This window comes from Pyrus communis, chromosome 11 (assembly GCF_963583255.1).
Source record: "Pyrus communis chromosome 11, drPyrComm1.1, whole genome shotgun sequence".
Lineage (NCBI taxonomy): Eukaryota > Viridiplantae > Streptophyta > Magnoliopsida > Rosales > Rosaceae > Pyrus > Pyrus communis.
Window position 1 is genome coordinate 25,465,375 of NC_084813.1, and position 21,714 is coordinate 25,487,088.

At 40.9% G+C, this 21,714-nt stretch overlaps 1 protein-coding gene and 1 long non-coding RNA gene across 2 annotated transcripts; one reads left to right on the plus strand and one right to left on the minus strand.

Moving 5' to 3' along the window:
• Positions 1 to 1,152: 1,152 nt before the first annotated feature.
• Positions 1,153 to 6,353, minus strand: LOC137709342 (uncharacterized). The gene is made up of 6 exons (XR_011064850.1): positions 5,967 to 6,353; positions 5,587 to 5,784; positions 4,630 to 4,849; positions 2,589 to 3,966; positions 2,435 to 2,475; positions 1,153 to 1,834 (listed from the first exon to the last, which is right to left on the minus strand). It is a non-coding gene; the product is annotated as an uncharacterized lncRNA (long non-coding RNA).
• A 5,212-nt stretch (positions 6,354 to 11,565) lies between these two features.
• On the plus strand, positions 11,566 to 12,039 carry LOC137709287 (uncharacterized). Its single transcript, XM_068448375.1, has one exon. It carries the CDS (start codon positions 11,566 to 11,568, stop codon positions 12,037 to 12,039), a length of 474 nt encoding a protein of 157 aa, XP_068304476.1.
• Positions 12,040 to 21,714: the final 9,675 nt, after the last annotated feature.

The following is a 21,714-nucleotide window of genomic DNA, read 5'->3' on the forward strand; positions in this document are numbered from 1 at the left end:
ATTTGCGGGAGGTCTGATCGAGGGGACCCCTTTTTTTACAATCAATCTCTAAGTGTGGGTGTGCTTCATCTAACGGTTGAAAACTGTCAATATAAGATGTGCACAAACATTAAATATGTACATGAGTAACTCCGGTTAAGTGAATTGTGTCATTTTGTAATTTTGACCCTATTTTAATTGGGTAAACTAGTCGTCAGTTATTAATTTGATGACATTTTAGAGATGTTCAAATGTTTCACTATTTTGGTGTGATCCCTTTATATATATAGATAATAAATAATACATTTGTTTTCCTATGTTGTAGTAAGGTAGAGCGGTTCGCCTAAGTTGCTCAACCGCTCCTTAGCCCCCTACAGAATCTCCACCGTGCCGAGGGACCAAGCAAGGCATAGCTAGTGGCATAGGTATATATATAATACTTTTGTTCTTTGATTTTCACGTTTGAGTTCGGATTAGGCCGTGTTAGTTGTTTATTGTATCTTGTAATGTTCGGATAGGCCAACAGCATTTCATTGTATTCCATTCCATCAACCACATCACCTAACTAATTATTAAAAACAAGGAGATGGATAATTGAAACAATTCCAAAAGATTAAAAAAAAAAAAAAAAAAAAAAAGAAAGAGCATAACATATGAAACGGACTTCAACATATCAAATCGTAGTTAGAGTTTTGAGATGTAACATACCTGTGTTATTCCTTTGATTACCCTGTTCATTTTCTTGATTTTGAACATTTATACGGAAATCATTGGCGGAATGACCAAGCTCTATGTGTATACCTACCAAGAAATAAGATTTCCTCATTCAAAATACTCATTGTAGATATTTTAAAACAGATTTTGTGAATGAAAACATACCATTATGGTATATGATTTAAGAAAAGAGTAATACTAAGGAACCTAAATTTTTAAATCAAATAATGTGGTTATAGATGAGTAAATTATTAATTAAATATCGATTAACGTGCTTGTTTCTTATTGGTAACACATCATTTGGTTTAAAAATTTAGTCTTCCTAGCATTAAGACCATCTTATTTGAACCACCTTATGAAACCCTCTATGTGGAAGATGACATTTGTACATGCTACATGTAATGCTGATAAATTTGATGGTAGTGAGAAAAAAGGGAAGATGTTACTAACGATTGTAGATCCACTTTTGCCAGAATTTGAGTGACGTCCCACTCGCGAATGCAGAGGACAAAGAAGCAAATGCAATTATAGGGGAGATGGTGCCTTGAGTACATGTAAATCGTGGGTAACGAAGTAACTCCCATGCAATATCTGTATGTATGTAATTAGACCAATTATTGTATATGCGTGTGTGTATAATGCAGAAAATTTGATTCGGTAGTTTCGTTACCAAATTGTTTGGCAAAAAGACAATATCTAACAAGTTTAGAGCCGTAAATGCCTTCATCTAGCATTAGATCTTGGGGTGGAGTGAGAGAGTAGAGATACCGAACTATATCCCATTGGTCATTCCAAGCAGCGGTGACAATCGGAGTCTCTTGGGTAGACTTTGTGGCAAAACCGAGTAGTTTCTGGTTCTTCGTTACCATGCATTTAACCATCTTGATGTTTTCTCTTACAGCATAATCAAGAGCCGTCCAACCAACTCCATTTTTTATCTCCAATTGTTCCTCCGTCATCAATTGCACCAGCTCTTCCACAATTTGCTCGTGCCCGAAAATTGTTGCGCTGTGAAGAGCTGTCCCCCATTCATCCGTTGCTGTTATTGCATTGGGGTGTAGGGTAAGTAACCCCTTCGCTTCATCCCAATCACCCCTCTCTACAGCAGCGAACAAAGCTTGATACTCATGCGGGATCTCCCCTGTCAAGGGTACGTATGTAATAATTATGGCATTTTATATAATATATTGACTACTTTTTCTTCAATTATCCTGGTGTAACTTAAAATAACTTACTTCTTAAGTACATGACATGTTATGACTTTAACATAGTTTCTATTCATACACAACCATCTCTTCACACCCAACTTTTATCACTAGACACCCAGCACACCCAACAATCTCTAATCCTTGGATTTGATATCAAGGTTTTAAGATTAAAATTTAATTGTGAAACAAGGATTATAGGGAACAAAATTGAAATTAAAATTTTGGAATAGAAAGATAAAACAAAATAATACATAAGATAGTGATAAACATGTCGAGTCTCGTTCTTTTGGTCTCCCGATGGTCAAGGGTTCATGGTCACTAACCCTTGAGTTTGATATCAAAATTTGAGAATAAAATCTTGAAATCACGTCCATTTATTCTTCATGATTCCACCCTTGATTTTAAATTCAGAGTGAGTGACCATGCGTTTCTTACATGGAAGGAAACCAAGAGAACCCTTCATATACATTTAATACTTTAATTTTGATGATAGATACTTGAGTTTTCTGATCTACTCAACTCTGCATGGATACCTGAGTTTTGTGATCCCCTCAACTCTGCTGCCATGCTCAATCTGTCAATTTATCCAAAGGAGATTTTAGTATAGTTAGATGATGATCATGTGTTTATAATATGAAAACAAAGAAAGAAATAGTGAACAAAAAGGATAAGTAATTAACAACTCACTACTTGAATTGAAATGGGGAAGCCTTCAGAAAACTGCTTCAGCTTGAATTGGGGTGCTATAGCATTGGTGCTGCTAAACCTGTATCTCATCTCTATATATAAAGCCAACACTAAAGTGAATAGTGTCAAGCTTCACCAAAAAAAAAGGACAAAAATGCCTCCAAAACAAAAATGTTCAAAAGCAATCTAAAATAATGCACCAAATAATGCAAGGGTATTTTCTTCATATAGCAGTGTTTTTTAATAATTAATTCTCTTTGTACAGTTTTTTTTTTTAAATTATACAAAAACATTTAAAACGTGTGAGTCCATCCCAACACTTGTAATTCAAAAAATACCTTCTACACGCCTGTGAGCGCGTGCATGAAGGCTATTATATACTATATAGTCAACGATAAACAAATGATTTTGTCCCCTTTTTTATACGAAGTTTGTCATGTATTTTATGGATCGACATTCTTAACAAATCAGCAGAACATGCCCGTCCATATTAGCAATGACTTGACAAGTTATGATACTTTCACATTTTTTAATTGTCTTTCCAACAAAAATAAACAATGAAAGAACCAACTATACATGGAATCTTAACTTTTGACACTTGGGAGTTTAGAAGCTATACTTTTCGTACAAATTAAATTAAGGATCAAAGCAGCAGTATCAAGTAAGCCTAGTTGGGAATTTAGAAGCCATACTTTGCCTACAAATTAATTTAAGGATCAAAGCAGCAATATCAAGTAATAAAAATTGACAGTTTGCCATACCATGTAGAAGTTATCAAGCCCTAAAGTTCAAAACATTCTTCGTCCAGCACTAGATTGGCAAATGGATACCCAAGGCTGCACTAAGGAATCGCTCTGAAGTTCTTAAAAGACTGGGTTTTGTATATTTGGACTGATCCATCCAGCTTAGGACTAATTAGGGATTGCTATGAGTTTATAGAAAAGTGTTTTCGTTGTGCTTTAAGAATAATCAGTTGTAGAATAAAGCAGATGACAGTTCATAAACTATTTTTAAAACTGTTGTGACTATGAAAAGCAGTGTAAGAATCTCCTCCTTTTCTTGCCAATCACCCCTCCTTACAGCACTGAACAGAGCTTGACACTCATCTGTCAAGGGTACGCATGTAATTAACTATGGCCTTTTATACAATATATTAACTACTTTCTTCTTCAATTTCCTGGAATAACTTAAAATAACTTCTTAAGTACATAGCATGTTATGACTTTAATCTAGTTTCATATTAAATTCAAGAGTGAGCGACCATGCGCTCCTTACACATAAGAAAACCAAGACAACCTTTCATATAGATTTAATACTTTGATTTTGATGATAGATACCTGGGTTTTCTACTGAGTTGAACTCTGCTGCCATGCTCAATCTGTCAATTTATCCAAAGGAGATTTTATTATAGGTAGATCATGATCATGTGTTTATAAATGAAAATAAAGAAATAAATAGTGAACCAAGTATATATGGAATCTTAACTTTTGACACTTGGGAGTTTAGAAGCCATACTTTTGCCTACAATTTAATTTAAGGATCAAAGCAGCAGTATCAAGTAAGCCTAGCTGGGAGTTTAGAAGACATACTTTGCCTACAAATTAATTTAAGTATCAAGGCAGTAGTATCAAGTAAGCCTAGGTACAGCGCCTACGCTAATAAAAATTGGCACATGCTATGTAGAAGTTATCAAGCCCTAAATCGTAAAACATTCTTTGTCCAGCACTAGATTGTCAAATACATGCCCAAGGTTGCAGAAAAGAATACCTGAACCTCTACCTTCTTCTACGTTTCAAAAGCTTCTAAGCGTAAGAATATTCCCACTCGGTTTCAGCTATATTGATCAGAATACTGGTGCGTTTGCTTGGTGTTTAAGGTTCTTTTTTTTATGTTTTCATGTGGAAGGGTCTGAGCTACTTGCATGGAGTTGGTCATCTTTCATGTTACATTTGACGCATAGATATTAAAAGTGGTCTTTTGGTATTAACAAAGCTAGCAACATAACTACCAGTGTGCGACGTTTGTTGGGACAGTCACTTACATATCGCCTGAGCGGATTTGAAATGAGAATTATTCCTATCCAGCTGATATTTGGAGCCTTGGTCTATCTCTCTTTGAGTGTGGTACTGGAGAATTCCCATGTACAGCTAATGAAGGACCCGTTGCTGCATTCATATCCTTTCCATTGCCTACATCCGCCGTTGTTTTGCAACTAAAGTTCTGAGGTCTATGGCACATCTTGGATGATCCATCACCTACACCTTCAAAACACCAATTTTCAACAGAGTTCTGCTCGTTTATTGAAGCCTGCTTGCAAAAAGATGCAGATGGCTAGGCCAACAGCAGAGCAGGTGATCATATTAGCCACAGATTTCAATCTGGGAGATGGTCGCTTGACATCGACATTGTTTAACTAGTATAATTCTTCTGCAGATACTTTCACACCTCTTCATCACAGAGTACGAGGCTTCCCAAGTTGACTCAGGAGCATTTGCCCAAAGCGTTTTTGATCCAACACAAAGTATGATGGACTCGGCAGTGTGAGTACTTGACACTTGCATCATCTTTAAACCAACAAAAGTGTGCTTAAAACACTTACAATAAAGAGTCTTGAGAGGTACTTTCGAAACCACAAACTCAAGGAGAGAAACCTAACCCTACACAATGGCATGGCTAATCATCAATTAATCCTGCTTTTTTAAAACGAGTAACCATCCGGGGAGGACGTTTTCTTTTCAAAACAATTTTGTACGATGTCGTTCAGTTGCAATCTCTTTTTGCTTATGCCAGCAGCCGATGCACAAGCGGAGGATATGTAGTCTTAACAAACGTATAAATTGAAATCTAACACAACCAATTAGTATCCTATTCCCTTGGTCTATCACTCGACTCCAAGATTCATCAACAAGCTAAAGAGACTGCAATTCACTGAACAGGATGTCTACTTTTTCGTTAAATCACAAATACAAAAAATACAAACACAAATCAAGAAAATTACCTTAAACCACAGCTTTCGGAGCTCATACGAACCGGCATTGAAACTGAACGAAGAAACGTTTGGGGAATCAACCAAGACCGTCCGATTGATTCCACGATCATAATCATAACCCTCAGGTTCAATGGATATATGTTTAATGCTTTTGCTACAGATCTTCCAGCGATCATCAAGCTCACTGCAGCTTCGAAACTCCAAAACCTCCAAATTGGAATGACTCAATAAATCCTCCATCGTCCACGCAATCAAACCAAAATCAGTGAAAATCAAGGACATTGTCGACAAAAGCGCACGGTGGAAAATTGGGCCTAATTTCACACCGTGTGAGTCCTAATTTCTCGACACACCCATTACTCAGAACGGAAAACTGAAAATCGTAATACCTGACTGCCGAGCGCAAAGGCGAGTTACCACGAATTGATCTCAGGAATCGATACAGGAGCAGTATTGACTGTGGTGCGGGAAAGAGAGTCGGAAAGTATGGACGGGATAATCGGAGCGCGAGAGTAGAGCGTGGTCGCCGAACGGCGGCTTGTACGGCCGGAAGTGTTGGCAGATAAAATTCAGGGAGAGAATGCGAGACTAAAGGGTTCACCATTTCCGAGACGAGAGCGGTTCGGACGGAGTATAATGTGGGGAGGAAGAAGAGGATGCGGAGGAGGATCTCGTTGGGGAGATCGTTTAGGTTTCGAATCGTAGTGGCGCCGGCGGTGGTGTTTGGACCCTTTTCTTAGATTCTTCTAGAATCGGCGGCGGAGCAAACACTTACATAGTTTTCTGTTTTTTTTTTTTTTTTTTTTTTTGAACGCCAAACGAAACCAATATATAAAGAAGCCTACATAGAGGCAAACACCAATACAACAACCAAGCAGTGACAAGGGATAGACCACAAAGACCCCTCCACCAAGTAGAGGCGTCACCCCCAACACCACCACAGCCAACTTAATGAGGACAAGGTAGCCCATCATTATTCAAAACAAAGACCAACGAAGATGGAGGCCTATCGACCCAAACGACATCACTCATCTCCGGAAAACCAACTGAAGCAATCTCATGCGCCACACCATTAGCTGATCTGGGCACCCAAGACCAGCGGCAATCAAGAAACTCCCCCCCCCCCCAACTGCTTAACCCGAGCCAACACGGGGAAAGCCTCCCAACTACCCATAGACAGAGAGCTAGAAAGACATTTTATAGCTTCAAGGGAGTCCGATTCCATAATGACATACCTGACCCCCAAAGCAGCTCCTAACTAGCACCCATGCAACAACGCTGTGGCCTCCGCAACAGCAGCAGAAGGAGCTCTGATAGCGTACCTCGCGGCAGCCACAAACTTTCTATCCTTGTCCCGCAAAATCACCCCAACAAAACCCATCTTAGAGGCCTTGGACCAACTAGCATCCACATTAATCTTCACAAAAGGAGAGGCCGGAGCACACCACCGCGAAACCTGGGTATCCCTCCTCCCGTCGCCCACTCTTCTATACCCTACCACTGCCTTCGCACCAAAAAAAGAACTCACAACCGCAGAGACAGCAGCCAGGACTTTGGAAGGATTAATGGACACCCCATTAAACACAAAATCACAGCGAGCCTTCCAAATACACCAACACGTAAAAACAATATAAGATTGCCTCCACTTTGTATCAACAGAGTTGCATAGATTCGGAGAGAATACCGTCTGAATCCAGTCCACCCAAGCTGGGAGAGAAAGCCGATCCACTTTATAACCCAAAGCCCCTCCAAACCAAATTGGTTCAACCCAAGAGCAAGAAAGGAAAATGTGCTCAATGGTTTCATCTTGGCAGCAACAAATAGGACAAGTAGAGGCCTGAGAGGACCTCCGGCGGAAAAGGGCATCCCGAGTAGGAAGACAATTATGCACAGTAAGCCACAAGAAATGTCGCAACTTGGGGGGCACCTCCAACTTCCATATACCTTTCCATAAAGCCCTGGGAACCCCGCGAACAGAAGGCCGACGAGTATCCCTCCCTGCCAGCGATCTACCTTGCAACCATCTGTAGCCCGACTTGACCGAATAACACCCATTCTTACTAAAATCCCAGACAAGCCTATCTTTACGACTTAAATCCCCAAGAGGCATCTCCTCAATAGCCTGCATATCCTCCCCCGATATGAAAGGCTGCAAAAAACTAAGGTTCCACCGCCCCGACTCCGGACAAATAAGCGCACTAACCCGTAAACTGGGAGTAACCACAACCGGACCAATCGGCAACGGGTGTCCAAGAGGCAAGGACGGCAGCCACCTATCCTGCCACACCCGCACCTCCTGACCCCCCAAAATCTGCTAATGATAGCCCTCCCTGACCAAGTCCCTGCCACAGATGAGGCTGCTCCACGCCCAAGACGCACGACCTCCCTTCTTCGCATCCCAGATCGAGCAATGGGGAAAATACCGAGCCTTAATAACCTGAGCCCACAACGAGTCCGGTTCAGTGATTAACCGCCAACACTGTTTAGCAAGCAAAGCATCATTAAATTCCTGAAAATTTCTGAAGCCTAAACCTCCCAAATCTTTAGGAAGACCCAAAACCTCATTTGAAACCCAATGAATCTTATGGACTCCTTCCTTGCAACCCCACCAAAATCCAGCCACCAAAGCATCCAACTCATGACAAACAACGGCGGGGAATTTGAAAATACTCATAGGGTACGCCGGAATAGCTTGGATAACAGCCTTAATTAAAACCTCTTTGTCGGCATGGGATAACATACTTTGCTTCCACCCTTGCAACTTTTCCATTATTCTCCCCTTCACATAAGCAAGACCACACTGTTTCGACCGACCCCATATAGCAGGAACCCCCAAATAGGTCCCCGGATTATTAACCACAGCCATACCAAGAGAATTCCCCATCTGAATAGCAATCACATTCGGTACATTTGCCCCAAAGAAAACACTGGATTTCATTAAATTTACCTTCTGCCCAGAAGCCACACAGAAGCTGTTAAGCAAATGTCTCAGATTTCGGCAGTTTTTCATATCAGCACGCAAAAACAACAGAGTATCATCAGCAAAGAAGAGATGAGAAATCACGGGTCCTGAGCCGCCCAACTTAACACCCTCCAAACGACCCTGGTCCACCGCACCCTGAATCATTTTGGAAAGAACCTCCCCCACCAAAATAAATAAATAAATAAGGAGAAAGAGGATCCCCCTGACGGAGACCCCGCGAGGGAGCAAAAGACGCCCCAGCCTGCCCATTTAGGAGAACATCGAAATTCACAGACGATAAACAGCCACTAATTAGCGATCTCCATCTACTACAGAACCCCATTCTTTCCATAACTGCATCCAAAAAATCCCATTCAACCCGGTCATAAGCCTTCTGCATATCAAGTTTAATACCCATCTCAAATCTATTCCTTGCTTTCCTCCCCTTCAGATAGTGAAACGCCTCATGGGCAATGCCTATGCAGTCCTGAATTTGTCTACCCGCCACAAAAGCATTCTGAGAATGAGAGATAATTGTTGGTAATAATACCTTCAACCGGTTGGCGAGAATCTTGGAAAGAATTTTGTACGAGTAGTTGCACAGGCTGATAGGCCTGAATTGCGACACATATTCCGGATTTGGGACTTTGGGAATCAGCACAATATGAGTCTGATTTATCAAACCCGTACCCGCAGAATCCTGAACCAAATCTCTGACCAGAGCAGAAATATCCTCCCTCACAATCTCCCAGTAAGTCTGATAAAAAATCCCCTGGAATCCATCAGGGCCAGGAGCCTTTAAACCTCTCATTTGCACAACTGCCTCCTTAATTTCATCATCCGTAACCGGCGCTGCTAGCGCCTCATTCATCTCGTTAGAGACCGAGGGATTAATACAATCCAACAGCGATCCCCAATCACGATCCCCGACCGAGCTAAAAACTGAAGTGAAGTGATTTTCCACCAATTGGCGAACCTGAGACGGACGTTCCACCCAGTTCCCATTCTCAGTCCTAAGCTTCACAATCTTGTTTCTCCTACGCCTCTGAAGGGTGGAAGAATGAAAAAACTGAGTGTTGGCATCCCCCTCCCTCAACCATTTAACCCTCGAGTGCTGGCACCAATAACTCTCCTCTTGAAGCCTTAACTCATCAATCAACCAAGATTTCTCCCTTATCTCATCATAGTTTGGCCCCCAATCTCGCTGAAGCGTATTTAACTGGGAAAGAAGATCCTGGATTTTGCAGCCCCGCCCCTTAAATTTAGTGCGATTCCACCTACTTAAACGAGAACGGCAGTCGCTTAACGTTCTCACCCATCTTTTCACAGAACTACCATGATGCCGGCACTCCCAGCAATTTTCCACCAAATTCTTACACTCTTCCTCCGTAGCCCAGTACGCCTCAAACCTGAACATCTTCCTTCCTTTCGGCCCATCAAGATTAGAATTAAGAACAATTGGGCAGTGATCCGAGGCTAAAGTCGTTCCATGCATAACATGGGAGTTCGGCCAGATGTCCTGCCACCTCTCATTAGCAAGGACCTTGTCTAAGCGCTTCTTCACCCACTCCCCTCTTCTCAAACCTCTCCAAGTAAAGGCCGACCCATGGAAACCCAAGTCCAACAACTGAGAGAAAGACATAAACTCTTTTAAGAACCTGGGCCTGTTATACAACACCTCGACTCCTCCAGACTTCTCATGATCCCAAATATATTCGTTAAAGTCCCCGCCACAAATCCAAGGGATATCCGTGGGGGTAAAATGGTTAACCATCCAGTCCCAGTACAGATTTTTCTCATTTCTATACGAAGTTCCGTACACACCCGTAAAACGACTCCATTGGGTTTGCCCATTAACTCTCATAACCGCATCAATAATATGCTTGGACGAAAAGATAATATTAACCTCCAAGTTGTCCTCCCACCACAAGCTCAACCCACCAGATTTTCCAATTGGCGAAACATCGAAGCCATGTAAATAACCCAATCGCCTCCTCATCCCAAGAATTCTATGATCTTTCATCTTAGTCTCAGATAAAAAGATCATAGAGGGTCTCTTATTGCGAATAAGCCCATGGAGAGCCCTGACTGTCGTGTCCGACCCTAGCCCACGACAGTTCCAGAAAATATAACTCATGGCTGGCCTGCGGCTGTTGAAGGCCAGCCGCCACCGCCCCGAGCCATCTTGCCCGCATTCCTTGCCACCATCCTGCCTTTAGCAGTATCCGACCCCCCATCCAATAACTCATTTCTCTCATGATTCTCACGTGTTTCATCCTTGTTTTCACCCGCAGTAAAGACCGCTCGTTCCACCATTAGACACCCTTCCTTGAAGTTTAAGCTCCTCCATAACTCAGCCACCCTGCCTTGGCAGTTCTCCTCCGTATCCGAGCCCCTGAGTTTCTTCTGTGGAGCTTGAGTTAACACCATATCCTGCGATTCCACGCTTATTTTAACACCCCACATTGGGTCATCACCCTGGGCAGACATGTTTTCATTGGCCCCCTGAAGATAGCCCGACTGCCATCTTGATCTGTTAATCTTGGTCTATTTCTTGATCTGTTTCTTGCTCTCTAATGGCGACTTCATCTGAGTCGGTGTCTGGTATCCCTCCATCTTCTAACCCTAATTCTTCTTCATATTCATCTATCACAATCCAAAATATTGGTAGCATGGTGCCAATCAAGCTCAAGCGGACCAATTATCTGCCCTGGTGTGCTCTGTTTGCTCCGATTCTTCGGCGATATCGTCTTCTTGGTATTGTCGATGGCACAGAACCCTGTCCCGCCCCTCTTCTGCATGATCGTACTCTTAATCCGGATTTTGAAGTTTGGTATGAGAAAGATCAGAATCTGCTGATCTGGTTTAATTCCACGTTGTCTGAAGAGGTCATTCCTTTCACAGTTGGCGTTTCGTCTTCTCGTGATCTATGGCTTAAGCTCGAACAATGATTTGGGGGTGTTTCTGATGCACATGTTCATCAGCTTCGTTCTCGCCTTCAAAGCGTTCAGAAAGGTTCTTGATCCATGTCTGATTATTTGCAAGAGCTCAAAGAGATCTCCGACTCTTTCACTGCTGCTGGATCCTCAATTTCGGATCGCGATCTCATCGCTGCTACTCTGGCTGGCCTTCCTAATGAGTTTGAATCATTCACCGACTTCATCATGCTTCGGTTAACCTCTTCATCTTTAGATGAATTGCATGGCTTGCTTCTTACCAAAGAGCTCTCTCTGAATCGCCGCAAGAAATGTGTCTCTTCTAGTATGTCTGAACCGTTTCATGCTTTATCTATTCAAGCTCAACCTCCATTGCTTCCCAATCCACCTCAGGTGTATGTTGCTCAGAATCCACTTCTTCAGCATTCTTTTCGTTATAATTCAAACCGTGGGAAGATCAATCGTGGTTCTTATCGTGGTAATTCTTCCACTAATAACTTCCATCGCTCCAATTCCTCTGCTCAATCTCGTGGTTCTTCTTCTGGTCCTCGGGCTCCTTGCTAGATTTGTGGTAACTCAAGTCATGAAGCACTTGACTGCTTTGACCGTATGAATCCTGACATCTATGGTCGTGTCCCTCCTGCCAAACTCCAAGCAATGTGTGCTCGTTCTAATGTCAAGTCCTCTCCCACTTGGTTAATTGACTCCGGAGCTACTTCGCACATTACTAATGACATATCCAACATCAACTCTCCTACTCCCTACACTGGTGAAGACAAGGTTTATATAGGTGATGGTAAAGGTCTGTCCATTTCTCATGTTGGTTCATCTACATTACGAACTCCTACTTCTTCATTTAAAATGTCAAATGTTCTGCATGTCCCTCACATACAACACAATTTGTTGTCTGCTTTTCAATTTCTCCGGGACAATTACTGTTCATTGACTCTTGATTCTGATGGATCCGTTGTTAAGGATCATTCCACAGGGAAGACGCTTTTGCGGGGTTCAGTTAAGGACGGCTTCTATCCTCTGCAGTCTACCACATCTCCTAGTCTCGTATCTGGTCATGCTTTTTCTTCACTTGCTGCCTCAGCCTTTGTTAGTATTAAAGCTCCAATAAAGATCTGGCATAGGCGCTTGGGTCATCCATCTTCTGCTATTTTTCGTCGGGTAATCTCTACAAATAACCTGGCAGTGCACGGCAAATCTACAGTTGATTTTTTCTATTCAGATTGTGCATTGGCAAAGAACCACAAGCTTCCTTTTGGTTTGTCTTCTTCAGCAACTACTCACAATCTTCAACTTGTACACTGTGATTTGTGGGGACCTGCTTCTGTTCCATCTAGCAGTGATTTTCGCTATTACTTACTTCTTGTTGATGATTTCAGTAAATACAGTTGGTTTTTTCCTTTGAAAGCAAAGTCAGATGTACTGTCTACCTTTGTTGTGTTCAAGAACTATGTAGAAAATCTGCTTGGTAATAAAATCAAAGTGTTGCGTTGAGATTCAGGGGATGAATTTACTGGTCATTTATTTGCCTCTTTTCTTAGTGCACATGGTATTTTTCATCAATTCAGCTGTCCACACACGCCTGAACAAAGCGGTTGTGCTGAGAGAAAACACCGCCATCTTGTTGAGACCGCTCGGACATTACTTGTTGCTTCTCATGTCCCTCATGTGTTTTGGGTCGAGGCTTTCTCTACTGCCCTTTATCTCATTAATCGTTTTCCAATTTCTGGTCTCTCACAATCTCTTCCAAACTCAAAGTTTTTGGTTGCCAATGCTTTCCATGGCTTAAACCTTATACTCACAGTAAATTGGATCCTAAAAGCAAGTGTTGTGTATTCTTGGGCTATAGTCTTCAGCACAAAGGTTATCGGTGTTTTGATCCGATTGGTAACCGTGTTTATATCTCCCGCCATGTGATCTTTAATGAAGACTACTATCCTTTTCAGTATCTGCCCTTGTCTCCTCCTTCCTCTGGCAGTGTTACCCCAGTTCCTTCTTCTTCAATGGATCTATATTTTAGCAGGTATACTCATCCTGCTTCTTCTCCACCTCCTGATGCTTCTAACTCTTCCCCACATCCTGATGCTTCTCATACTCCAGCTGATTCTCCACCTCAGGATGCTTCTCACTCTGCTTCTCCCTATCTGGTTAACACTCATCCTATGGTTACCCGTTCCAAAGCAGACATCTATAAACCTAAGGCTTATGCAGCAACTAAGCATCATCTGCCTCTTCCATTGGATTATGTTCCCAGTACGTATTTACAAGCATCTAAGTTTGCTCACTGGCGAGCTGCGATGCAGGATGAGTTCAATGCCTTACTGTCTACAGGCACTTGGTCTTTAGTTCCTTCCCATTCTTCTCAAAACATTGTTGGGTGCAAGTGGGTGTTTCGTATAAAGACGAAACCTGATGGTACTGTGGATCGTTACAAAGCCCGGCTTGTTGCCAAGGGCTTTCACCAACAAGCTGGTATTGATTTTCAAGAAACCTTTAGTCCGGTTGCTAAACCGGTTACCATTCGCATCCTCCTTAGTCTTGTTGTTCAACATAATTGGTTTCTAAACCAGTTAGACATCAGCAATGCTTTTCTTCATAGGGATTTAAAAGAGGATGTCTACATGCTTCAACCTCCGGGCTTTATTGATCCTCTCTTTCCCAGTCATGTGTGCAAACTTCAAAAATCGTTGTATGGTCTTAAGCAAGCCCATCGCGCTTGGTTTGAAAAACTGTTTCAAGCTCTGCAGGACTTTGGCTTTCATCAATCTTCATCTGATGCATCTCTGTTTGTACTTCCTGGCCCTCAATTGGTTATCGTCCTCGTTTATGTTGATGATATCCTTGTCACTGGCCCTAATCCTCAGCTTTGTCATAACTTTATTCACCGGCTCAGTGACAGATTTCCAGTAAAGGATCTTGGTCCTTTACACTATTTCTTGGGACTGGAGGTCCAGCGTTCTTCTCAGGGGATTTTTCTTCATCAAACCAAATATCTACTTGATCTTCTTCACCGGACCAATATGCAGGGTGCCAAACCTTGTTGCACACCCCTTGGCTCCCACAAACTGGATCATACTGGTTCTCTTCTACCCCATCCCACAGAGTATCGCTCGATTGTTGGTGGTCTTCAATACCTCACATGGACTGGCCCAGAACTTGCTTTTGCTGTCAATCAACTCTGCCAGTTCATGCATTCTCCTCGTGACCAACATTTACAGGCTGCCAAACGTGTTCTTCGATTTCTCAAAGGTTCTGCATCTCAGGGCATCTGGTTTACCAAGGGTTCTGTTGATCTCTCAGCCTACTCCGATGCTGATTGGGCTGGCAGCACGATTGATCGACGCTCCACCAGTGGCTACTGTGGCTTTCTTGGTCCCAACCTCATCAGCTGGAGTGCCAAGAAACAACATACTGTTGCCCGTTCATCTACAGAAGCTGAATATAGGTCTCTGGCTCATACGGCTGCTGAACTCACTTGGGTTTGTAAAATCCTTCGTGACCTTCACTGTCTTCTTCCCAAATTGCCTACATTATGGTGTGATAATATTTCAGCCATCTCCTTAGCCTCTAATCCTGTTTTTCATGCTCGCACGAAGCATGTTGAGATTGATTACCATTATATTCGTGAACTTGTTCTCGCTAATCTTCTCAAAGTCCAGTTTGTTTGTAGTGCTGATCAACTCGCTGATCTTCATACCAAATCTTTGTCTAAACCTCAGTTCAGATACTTGTGTTCCAAGCTTCCCATTGGACTCTTCTCTGATTCCTCCTCTCGCTTGAGGGGGTGTATTAAGGAAGATAACAAATCTTCCATTTTTGTTGATGTTAGATAGTTAAGTAAAAGCTAAATGTGGTTAGTTTGTTATTAACTATAATTAGTTAGAATGGTTATAAGTTTGGTTATAATAGTCAAGGGTAGATTTGTAAAGAGCCAAAAGGCTATATATATTCTTTTTGGTGTAATTGTAATTCATTGAGTAAAATACAATCTTGTGGAGGAAGTTTTATCGTTCTTTATCTTTCTATAGAGAGCACCAAACCCAGCAAGCAGGCGAAAGGGTTTTTATCTCAGAACCCTTCGTTTAAGATTTTGCCGGTAACAATGGGGGGAGAAGAGTCAGGAGGAGATGGGGCGTTTTGGGAGACTGGGACTAGAAATTTTGGGAACTGTGCACGTGTTGTTTATTTTGATTTTTTTTAATAAAATTTAGATGTATTAAATTCTTATGCTATAAGAATACAGGTGTTCTTAAGTTATTGGTAAGAAACAATACCTATCATGCTGAGATGTGTGTTCCAGTCACATGGAAAAAATTTTCCATAAGTTGACACAAAAATATCAACGAGAAGGGGAAATTGCATCCAAATAAATAAAATGACGGGTACACCAACAAGGAAAATGATTGGATAAGTAATCCATAGTTTGTCTTGAAGCATGATGAATAAGGTAGAAGAAAAGGCAACCATCATGGTCACAATGGAGATGAACAGTGTGGAAAGGCTTATTATCATCTTTGTGGGTAAGGATTTGAGGAAATCATCTTCAGCATAACGCGATGTAAGGATATCCAAAAACATAAATGTTGAAGTTGCGGAAGAAAAGAGTGAAATTACATTTGAAATTATAAAAATCATAAATAGATTTTCAACGAGGTGATCGTGTCCTTTCAGTAATTAGAAAGGAAAACAAAATACTTCATTTGATGCATGGATATAATGAGATAGAATTTATTTTGTTCTTGGATGGCACCGGCATGGGATAAAGTGAAAAAAAAGGTTAAATTTCAAAGTATTAAGTGACACAATTTGAATTTCATAAGCTTAAGCATTCGGATTGAATTTCAAGGGTCATAGATCTAATTAAGCCTACAAGAATAATGTAAAATAATATTCTAACCTTGTGCCATTGCCTTTCTCTCTGCATTTGCAAGGCTGCACCTGGAGTACGATCAAGCTTTCCCTTTCCCAATGGAGATAACATCCCCACACAATGTAGCATGTCGTTGCTGGAATCAATTGTGTAATTTTACATTTATCATATTTTTCATACGACATCAATCTAAGGATCAAATGAGCAATATAGAGTAAGCCTAGCTGGAGTTAGAAACTATACTTTGCGTACAAATTAATCTAAGGATCAAAGCAGCAGTATCAAGTAAGCCTAGCTGGGACTTGGAAATTTAGAAGCCATATTTTGCCTACAAATTATCCGAATGATCAAAGGATCAGTATCAAGTAAGCCCAGCTGGGAGTTAGAACCCATACTTCGTTTTTGCCTACAAATTATCTGAAAAAGAACGTCGTTACTGGAGAAGAATCAGGTACGAAAACCATTTGTTTTATTCAATTTTCTTTCATACCAGTCGATTGGATTCTTCAATTTTTACTTCGTTTGCTTTGTTTGTCATCTTCTGCTCTGCACTTGTTGCTTTCTATCAACTTGGGGGTTTAGGGTATTGTTTGGGCCCAAAATAATATTGTTGGGCCAAGTGTAGGTTTATGCTCGGCCCAAAGCTGTTTCAAATATACTATGGGCTGCTTGGTGATCTTAGGCCATTTAGCAAGGATGGCTGAGTCCTATCGCAAGAAGGAGTGGTTCGAATGAGTAAAGGGGTCGAAGAAGTCCTAGTGCAATTTGGAGTCTCGACCAACAATGAATATAGCCTCAAAAAGGGGGTAAGTTCAAAGTCCTAATAGGGGTAGGATTGATCGAAGTAGAGTTCGAGCAGAAGAAGAAGTCCCAATCCAGATATGATTTTGACTCGATCTCAAGAAGGATTTGGTGCTATAAATACAAGACATCATGCAATAATTGGGGGACCTCCAATTCAACACACAATTACCCTGCGCAAAACCTCTCAAACATCTTGAGATTTTTTATTTTCTTTTTCTCGCCGACACATCTTCAGTTTGGATAAACAGCACTGTGAAGGCAACCGGCGAACACCTTCAGTTTGGATAAACAGCACTATTGCCATAGAATCAGCCGACCAAGGAGCACCTTCAGTTTGGATAAACAGCACTGCGTCGAGGCCAACTGGTTACCTATCCAAGTCTCGGTTGAGAAGGTTTTTCGAATCCTTATTGGCAGAGTTCATCTTATTAGCTTTCTCGGCGAAGTAAGGTGTTATGAGTTATGACATTCGGCGTATTGAACGCCGAGTGATTTTATGACTGGATACTCACAAGTGAGTTTCAGAGTTCGGCATTCTGACGGCCGAACCACATTCACCATCAAGACATACATCACCTTTGAATACTTGTGTTCGTACAGTCTGGTGCTGATTCGACGTGCTTATACTCTTACGAATATAATCACTGTGACCGAATCCAACGCCGACGATTTGTGAACTTCGCAGAACTAGCAGCCTTATCTTCAGACTCGAGAATCCAAAAGCCGAGATTTGTTCCTTCCTCGGCCGCAGTCGTAAGATAAAGAAGTCAGCAACGCGCTCAACGCAACATCAACAAATTTTACTCCTCAGCTGACGAGTTGGCACGCCCCGCATTCAACCGAATGACGTAGTTAGCTTATTAGTTACTCGGCCTGCGCGTCACGCAAGGTTGGTAGTTTTTAGGGTCAACAGGTATCTGTCAAATTTGGGGTTCTGGGCTTCTCTGTTTCTGTCCATTTGGGGCTTTTAGGTTTCTGAAATGTTCAAAATTTTCATCTGATATCTGGTTGTGTTAGAATAAGTCCAAAATTTTGAAATTCTTGTGAAAATGGAAGGAACCCTGGAAAATTGGTTACCAAATTGATGTATTACTAATTAAACTCACAAGTGGCTAATTAACTGACCTTTCGTAAACAAGAAATTATTTGAAAGGTTAGCGATTTAGTAATTACAAAGCTGAGGAGTCTGCTAATTGACTGTGTTGTACTTGCACCTCTGTGATAGAGCGCAACGGCATTCTAGGAATCATACAACCAATCCCATCTAGTAAGATAAAGTTCGGTGGTTGTTATTGTTGTTGTGTATACATACATGAACATTTCCCCTTGTGACAAATTTCTATGTCGACGCATCACGCATGATTAAGTGTAATAGATTCCCTTCAAGTTTCCAGTTACACTATTCCTTTTTATTTGTTAGCAAAACACCACAAATTGATTCCTTGCATAACGTTCCAGAGAAATGCTTCTCTAAGACGAAGCCGAAATTGTTTTCTCTTTACTTTTCTTCATTAATTCTAGCTATGAGGAAGGCAAGAAAACTAAGGAGGCTGCAAGATCATCTAAGAAAAGTAATGAAAATGTTCTGGTACGTCCCCCTGCATCCGCGCAGAAGCACTGTGGAAAATTGGGCCCGCAACTTAATTTCGCACCGGGAGTTCTAATTTCTCAACACATGGAGAACTGAAAATCGTTATACCTAATTGCATCGTCCAAATTTACATCTGTTCTAACACTATCCGTTTATTTTTTTTAATCTTCGCTTGAAAAATTATCTATGTATATATTGCACCCGTTAATATCACTTTATAACGTTATTGATCGGTATTGAATTTAAGGGTTTGACTTCCTAATGTTTATAACTTTATATATATACTTGTTAGTCTGTATTGACAAGAATGAAGATTACAATCATCTCCTCTTCTTTCTTCTTCTATCTTTTTGATCCATTATTTTTGAAAGCTTTATTACATTCTTCACTCCCTCCATACCAAAGGAAGGAATCGAATTGTTCACTCGATTCAAGTATTGTGAATATACGCTTACAAGGATTATAAGTTGTTGTATTCTGGAGATTATGGCGATATAACCTGCTATACCGGGACATTATCTTAGAGGGGCAAAATCAACTTTTATGGACTGCGATTATACGCCTCAACCTAAAATCTTGTTCTAATTAAAGCATCGACGAATAGCGGTTTATGCCCTATAAAAGATAAATATTTTATCTTATTTAGCTTATTTTATTTAATAATTATGATAATAAAATTTGATATACTAATATTTATCTCATGTGATTTGTTGTTGGAGAAGTAACTTTCATCTCATCAATATTTTCAACAAAAATATCACTTGGAATGAAACATTTGCCCCATTCGAAATATCATTTAAAAAAAAAAAAATCCTTTTAAAAGAATATGATGAGCAACATTTTAATTGGTAACTGCGGGCATAACGGCGTTAGACTGGAAGTAGAGGTTTGCCTTTCGATGGAAGGACGAAGATGAACGACCTGAACATCAACGTACACAGGGACGGATCTACAGAGGGTCCTGGGAGGTCCCAGGACCCCTCGGCCATCCTAAAATGTTGCTAGAAATTTTTCGGAGGACCCCTCGTACAGCCTGCAATTCTGGAGGAACACCAATGCCATATCTCAACATCTCTTCCAGTAAATCACAGCCTGTATCAAGCACACCTTCATTGAAAACCCCCTTGATCACAGCATCATAAAAACTGGCATCTGGTTTTGGATCTTTTTCTCCCATTTTCTTCAAAATCTGTGCACAGTCTACTGCCTTCCCGTTCTTAATCAATTCATCGAACACCCTTTTACCAAGACTAGCAACCACTCGCAGACCAACCTCCACCATCTTGCTAAATATCTTAAGAGCATCATCTATACAGTCGTACTCGAACACGAGGCCTGTGCTGCTGTGCAGACTGTCTGTGTTGCTGCAGCAGTAGGTTGCAGGTTGCAACGGAGAAGAAGAAAACAGGGGAGAAGAAAGAAAACAGGGCATTAAAAAAATTGGTCCAAAACGCAGTGTTTTGGCCCCTTTTTTTTTTTTTTTTTTTTTTTTTTTTGTTAAACCAATGAAATCAACGTTTGAAATTGGTCCACCCTTTCACTTCTCCTGTCGTCCCTTTCACTTCTTCTTTCCCCGTTCCTTCCACCGCTTTTCCCCCTAATCCCCCCATCTTTCTTATATTCACCCAAAACCCTAAATTTCTAATCCCACCCAATCCCATATTATAATTACATTACTCCAATATTATACCTCCACTTGTTTCAATTCTCCAAGCCACCACTATTTGGTTCCAAATTCAAGTAAGTTTTTTGGTATTTTAATCTAATCTCAATTAAATTATATTAGATATTGGTGGAGATTTTTAGTCTATTATTGATATGATTGTTGATGTGTTTTATGTTTGTATACTCATTTTATAATTGAAATTTAGATGGAATTTTTGTTTATTGGTTGATTGGTATATGTTTTGTGTTTTTGGTTAAATGTGTAGTTTAGAAATAAGAAATATGGAAAGATTTTTCAAGCCAAAGCCAATAGCACCATCTACTTGTTCGGGTAGTTTGAGCTCAAGACAAAATGAGTGTGACATTGATTTTAATAATCTTGAGAGACATTGAGAAAGATGTTTTTTTATTGACAGCTTAGTTGTTTGCATTGAGAAAGATGTTTTTTCATGTATTGGTAATGAAGCTATCATGGAACATTTTCAGACCATGAAACCTCGTCGTGGACGCTTGAATTAGGATTTTATAGCTTGTAATATTGTTATGCAAATGATTTTTGAATAAAATGTATTATATTTAACTTTTCAATGTTATTTTTGTCTATAAATTTTTTAACCTTTACTATTGGGACCCCCCGAGTTTAAAATCCTGGATCCGCCACTGAACGTACATCAATTCAAATCACCAAATACAGATCAAGTCGAACCAAAATTCGATCAATTCATCATCCCCAAATGGCTGGAATAGAAGAACTTAGAAAAAAGCTCACAACTTTGTCCGATTGCGAAAAGGGCTTCTCCACCGGCGGCTCTTCCTTGGAGCTCGACCCTTGCGATTCCTACACAGTAAGCACTTTTGGCTTTGTTTTTTGCGATCCGAATAATCAAATTTTGAACTTAGGGCTTCTGGAAATTGTGGATATTTGATTTCTGGGTTTTGGGTTGAAGCTATCGGACAGGTGTGTACAACATCAACGAGCTCGGATTGCAGAAATGCACGACCTTGGCGGTGGATGACAGCGCCGAGTAGACCTACCGGTGTGCCACTGAGGATATAATGGTGTTTGGGGCAATTGGCAGCGGCGCCAGCAGCGTTGTGCAGAGAGCTATCCACATTCCCACTTATCGGATTCTAGCGCTAAAGAAGATCAACATTTTTGAAAAGGTATCGTACGTCGCCTTTTCGGATAATTCTGTTTATGTTACGTCTTTTTTTTTCTTTTTGTGAAATGGGATCATAGTATTGATTAAAAGTAATTATATTGATTTCGTGTGTAAATTCCAAATTTAGGAACTTT

What these genes read in the sequence shown, in the direction of transcription:
- LOC137709287 (XM_068448375.1), top strand. Translation starts at nt 11,566, where the DNA reads ATGTCTGATTATTTGCAAGAGCTCAAAGAGATCTCCGACTCTTTCACT.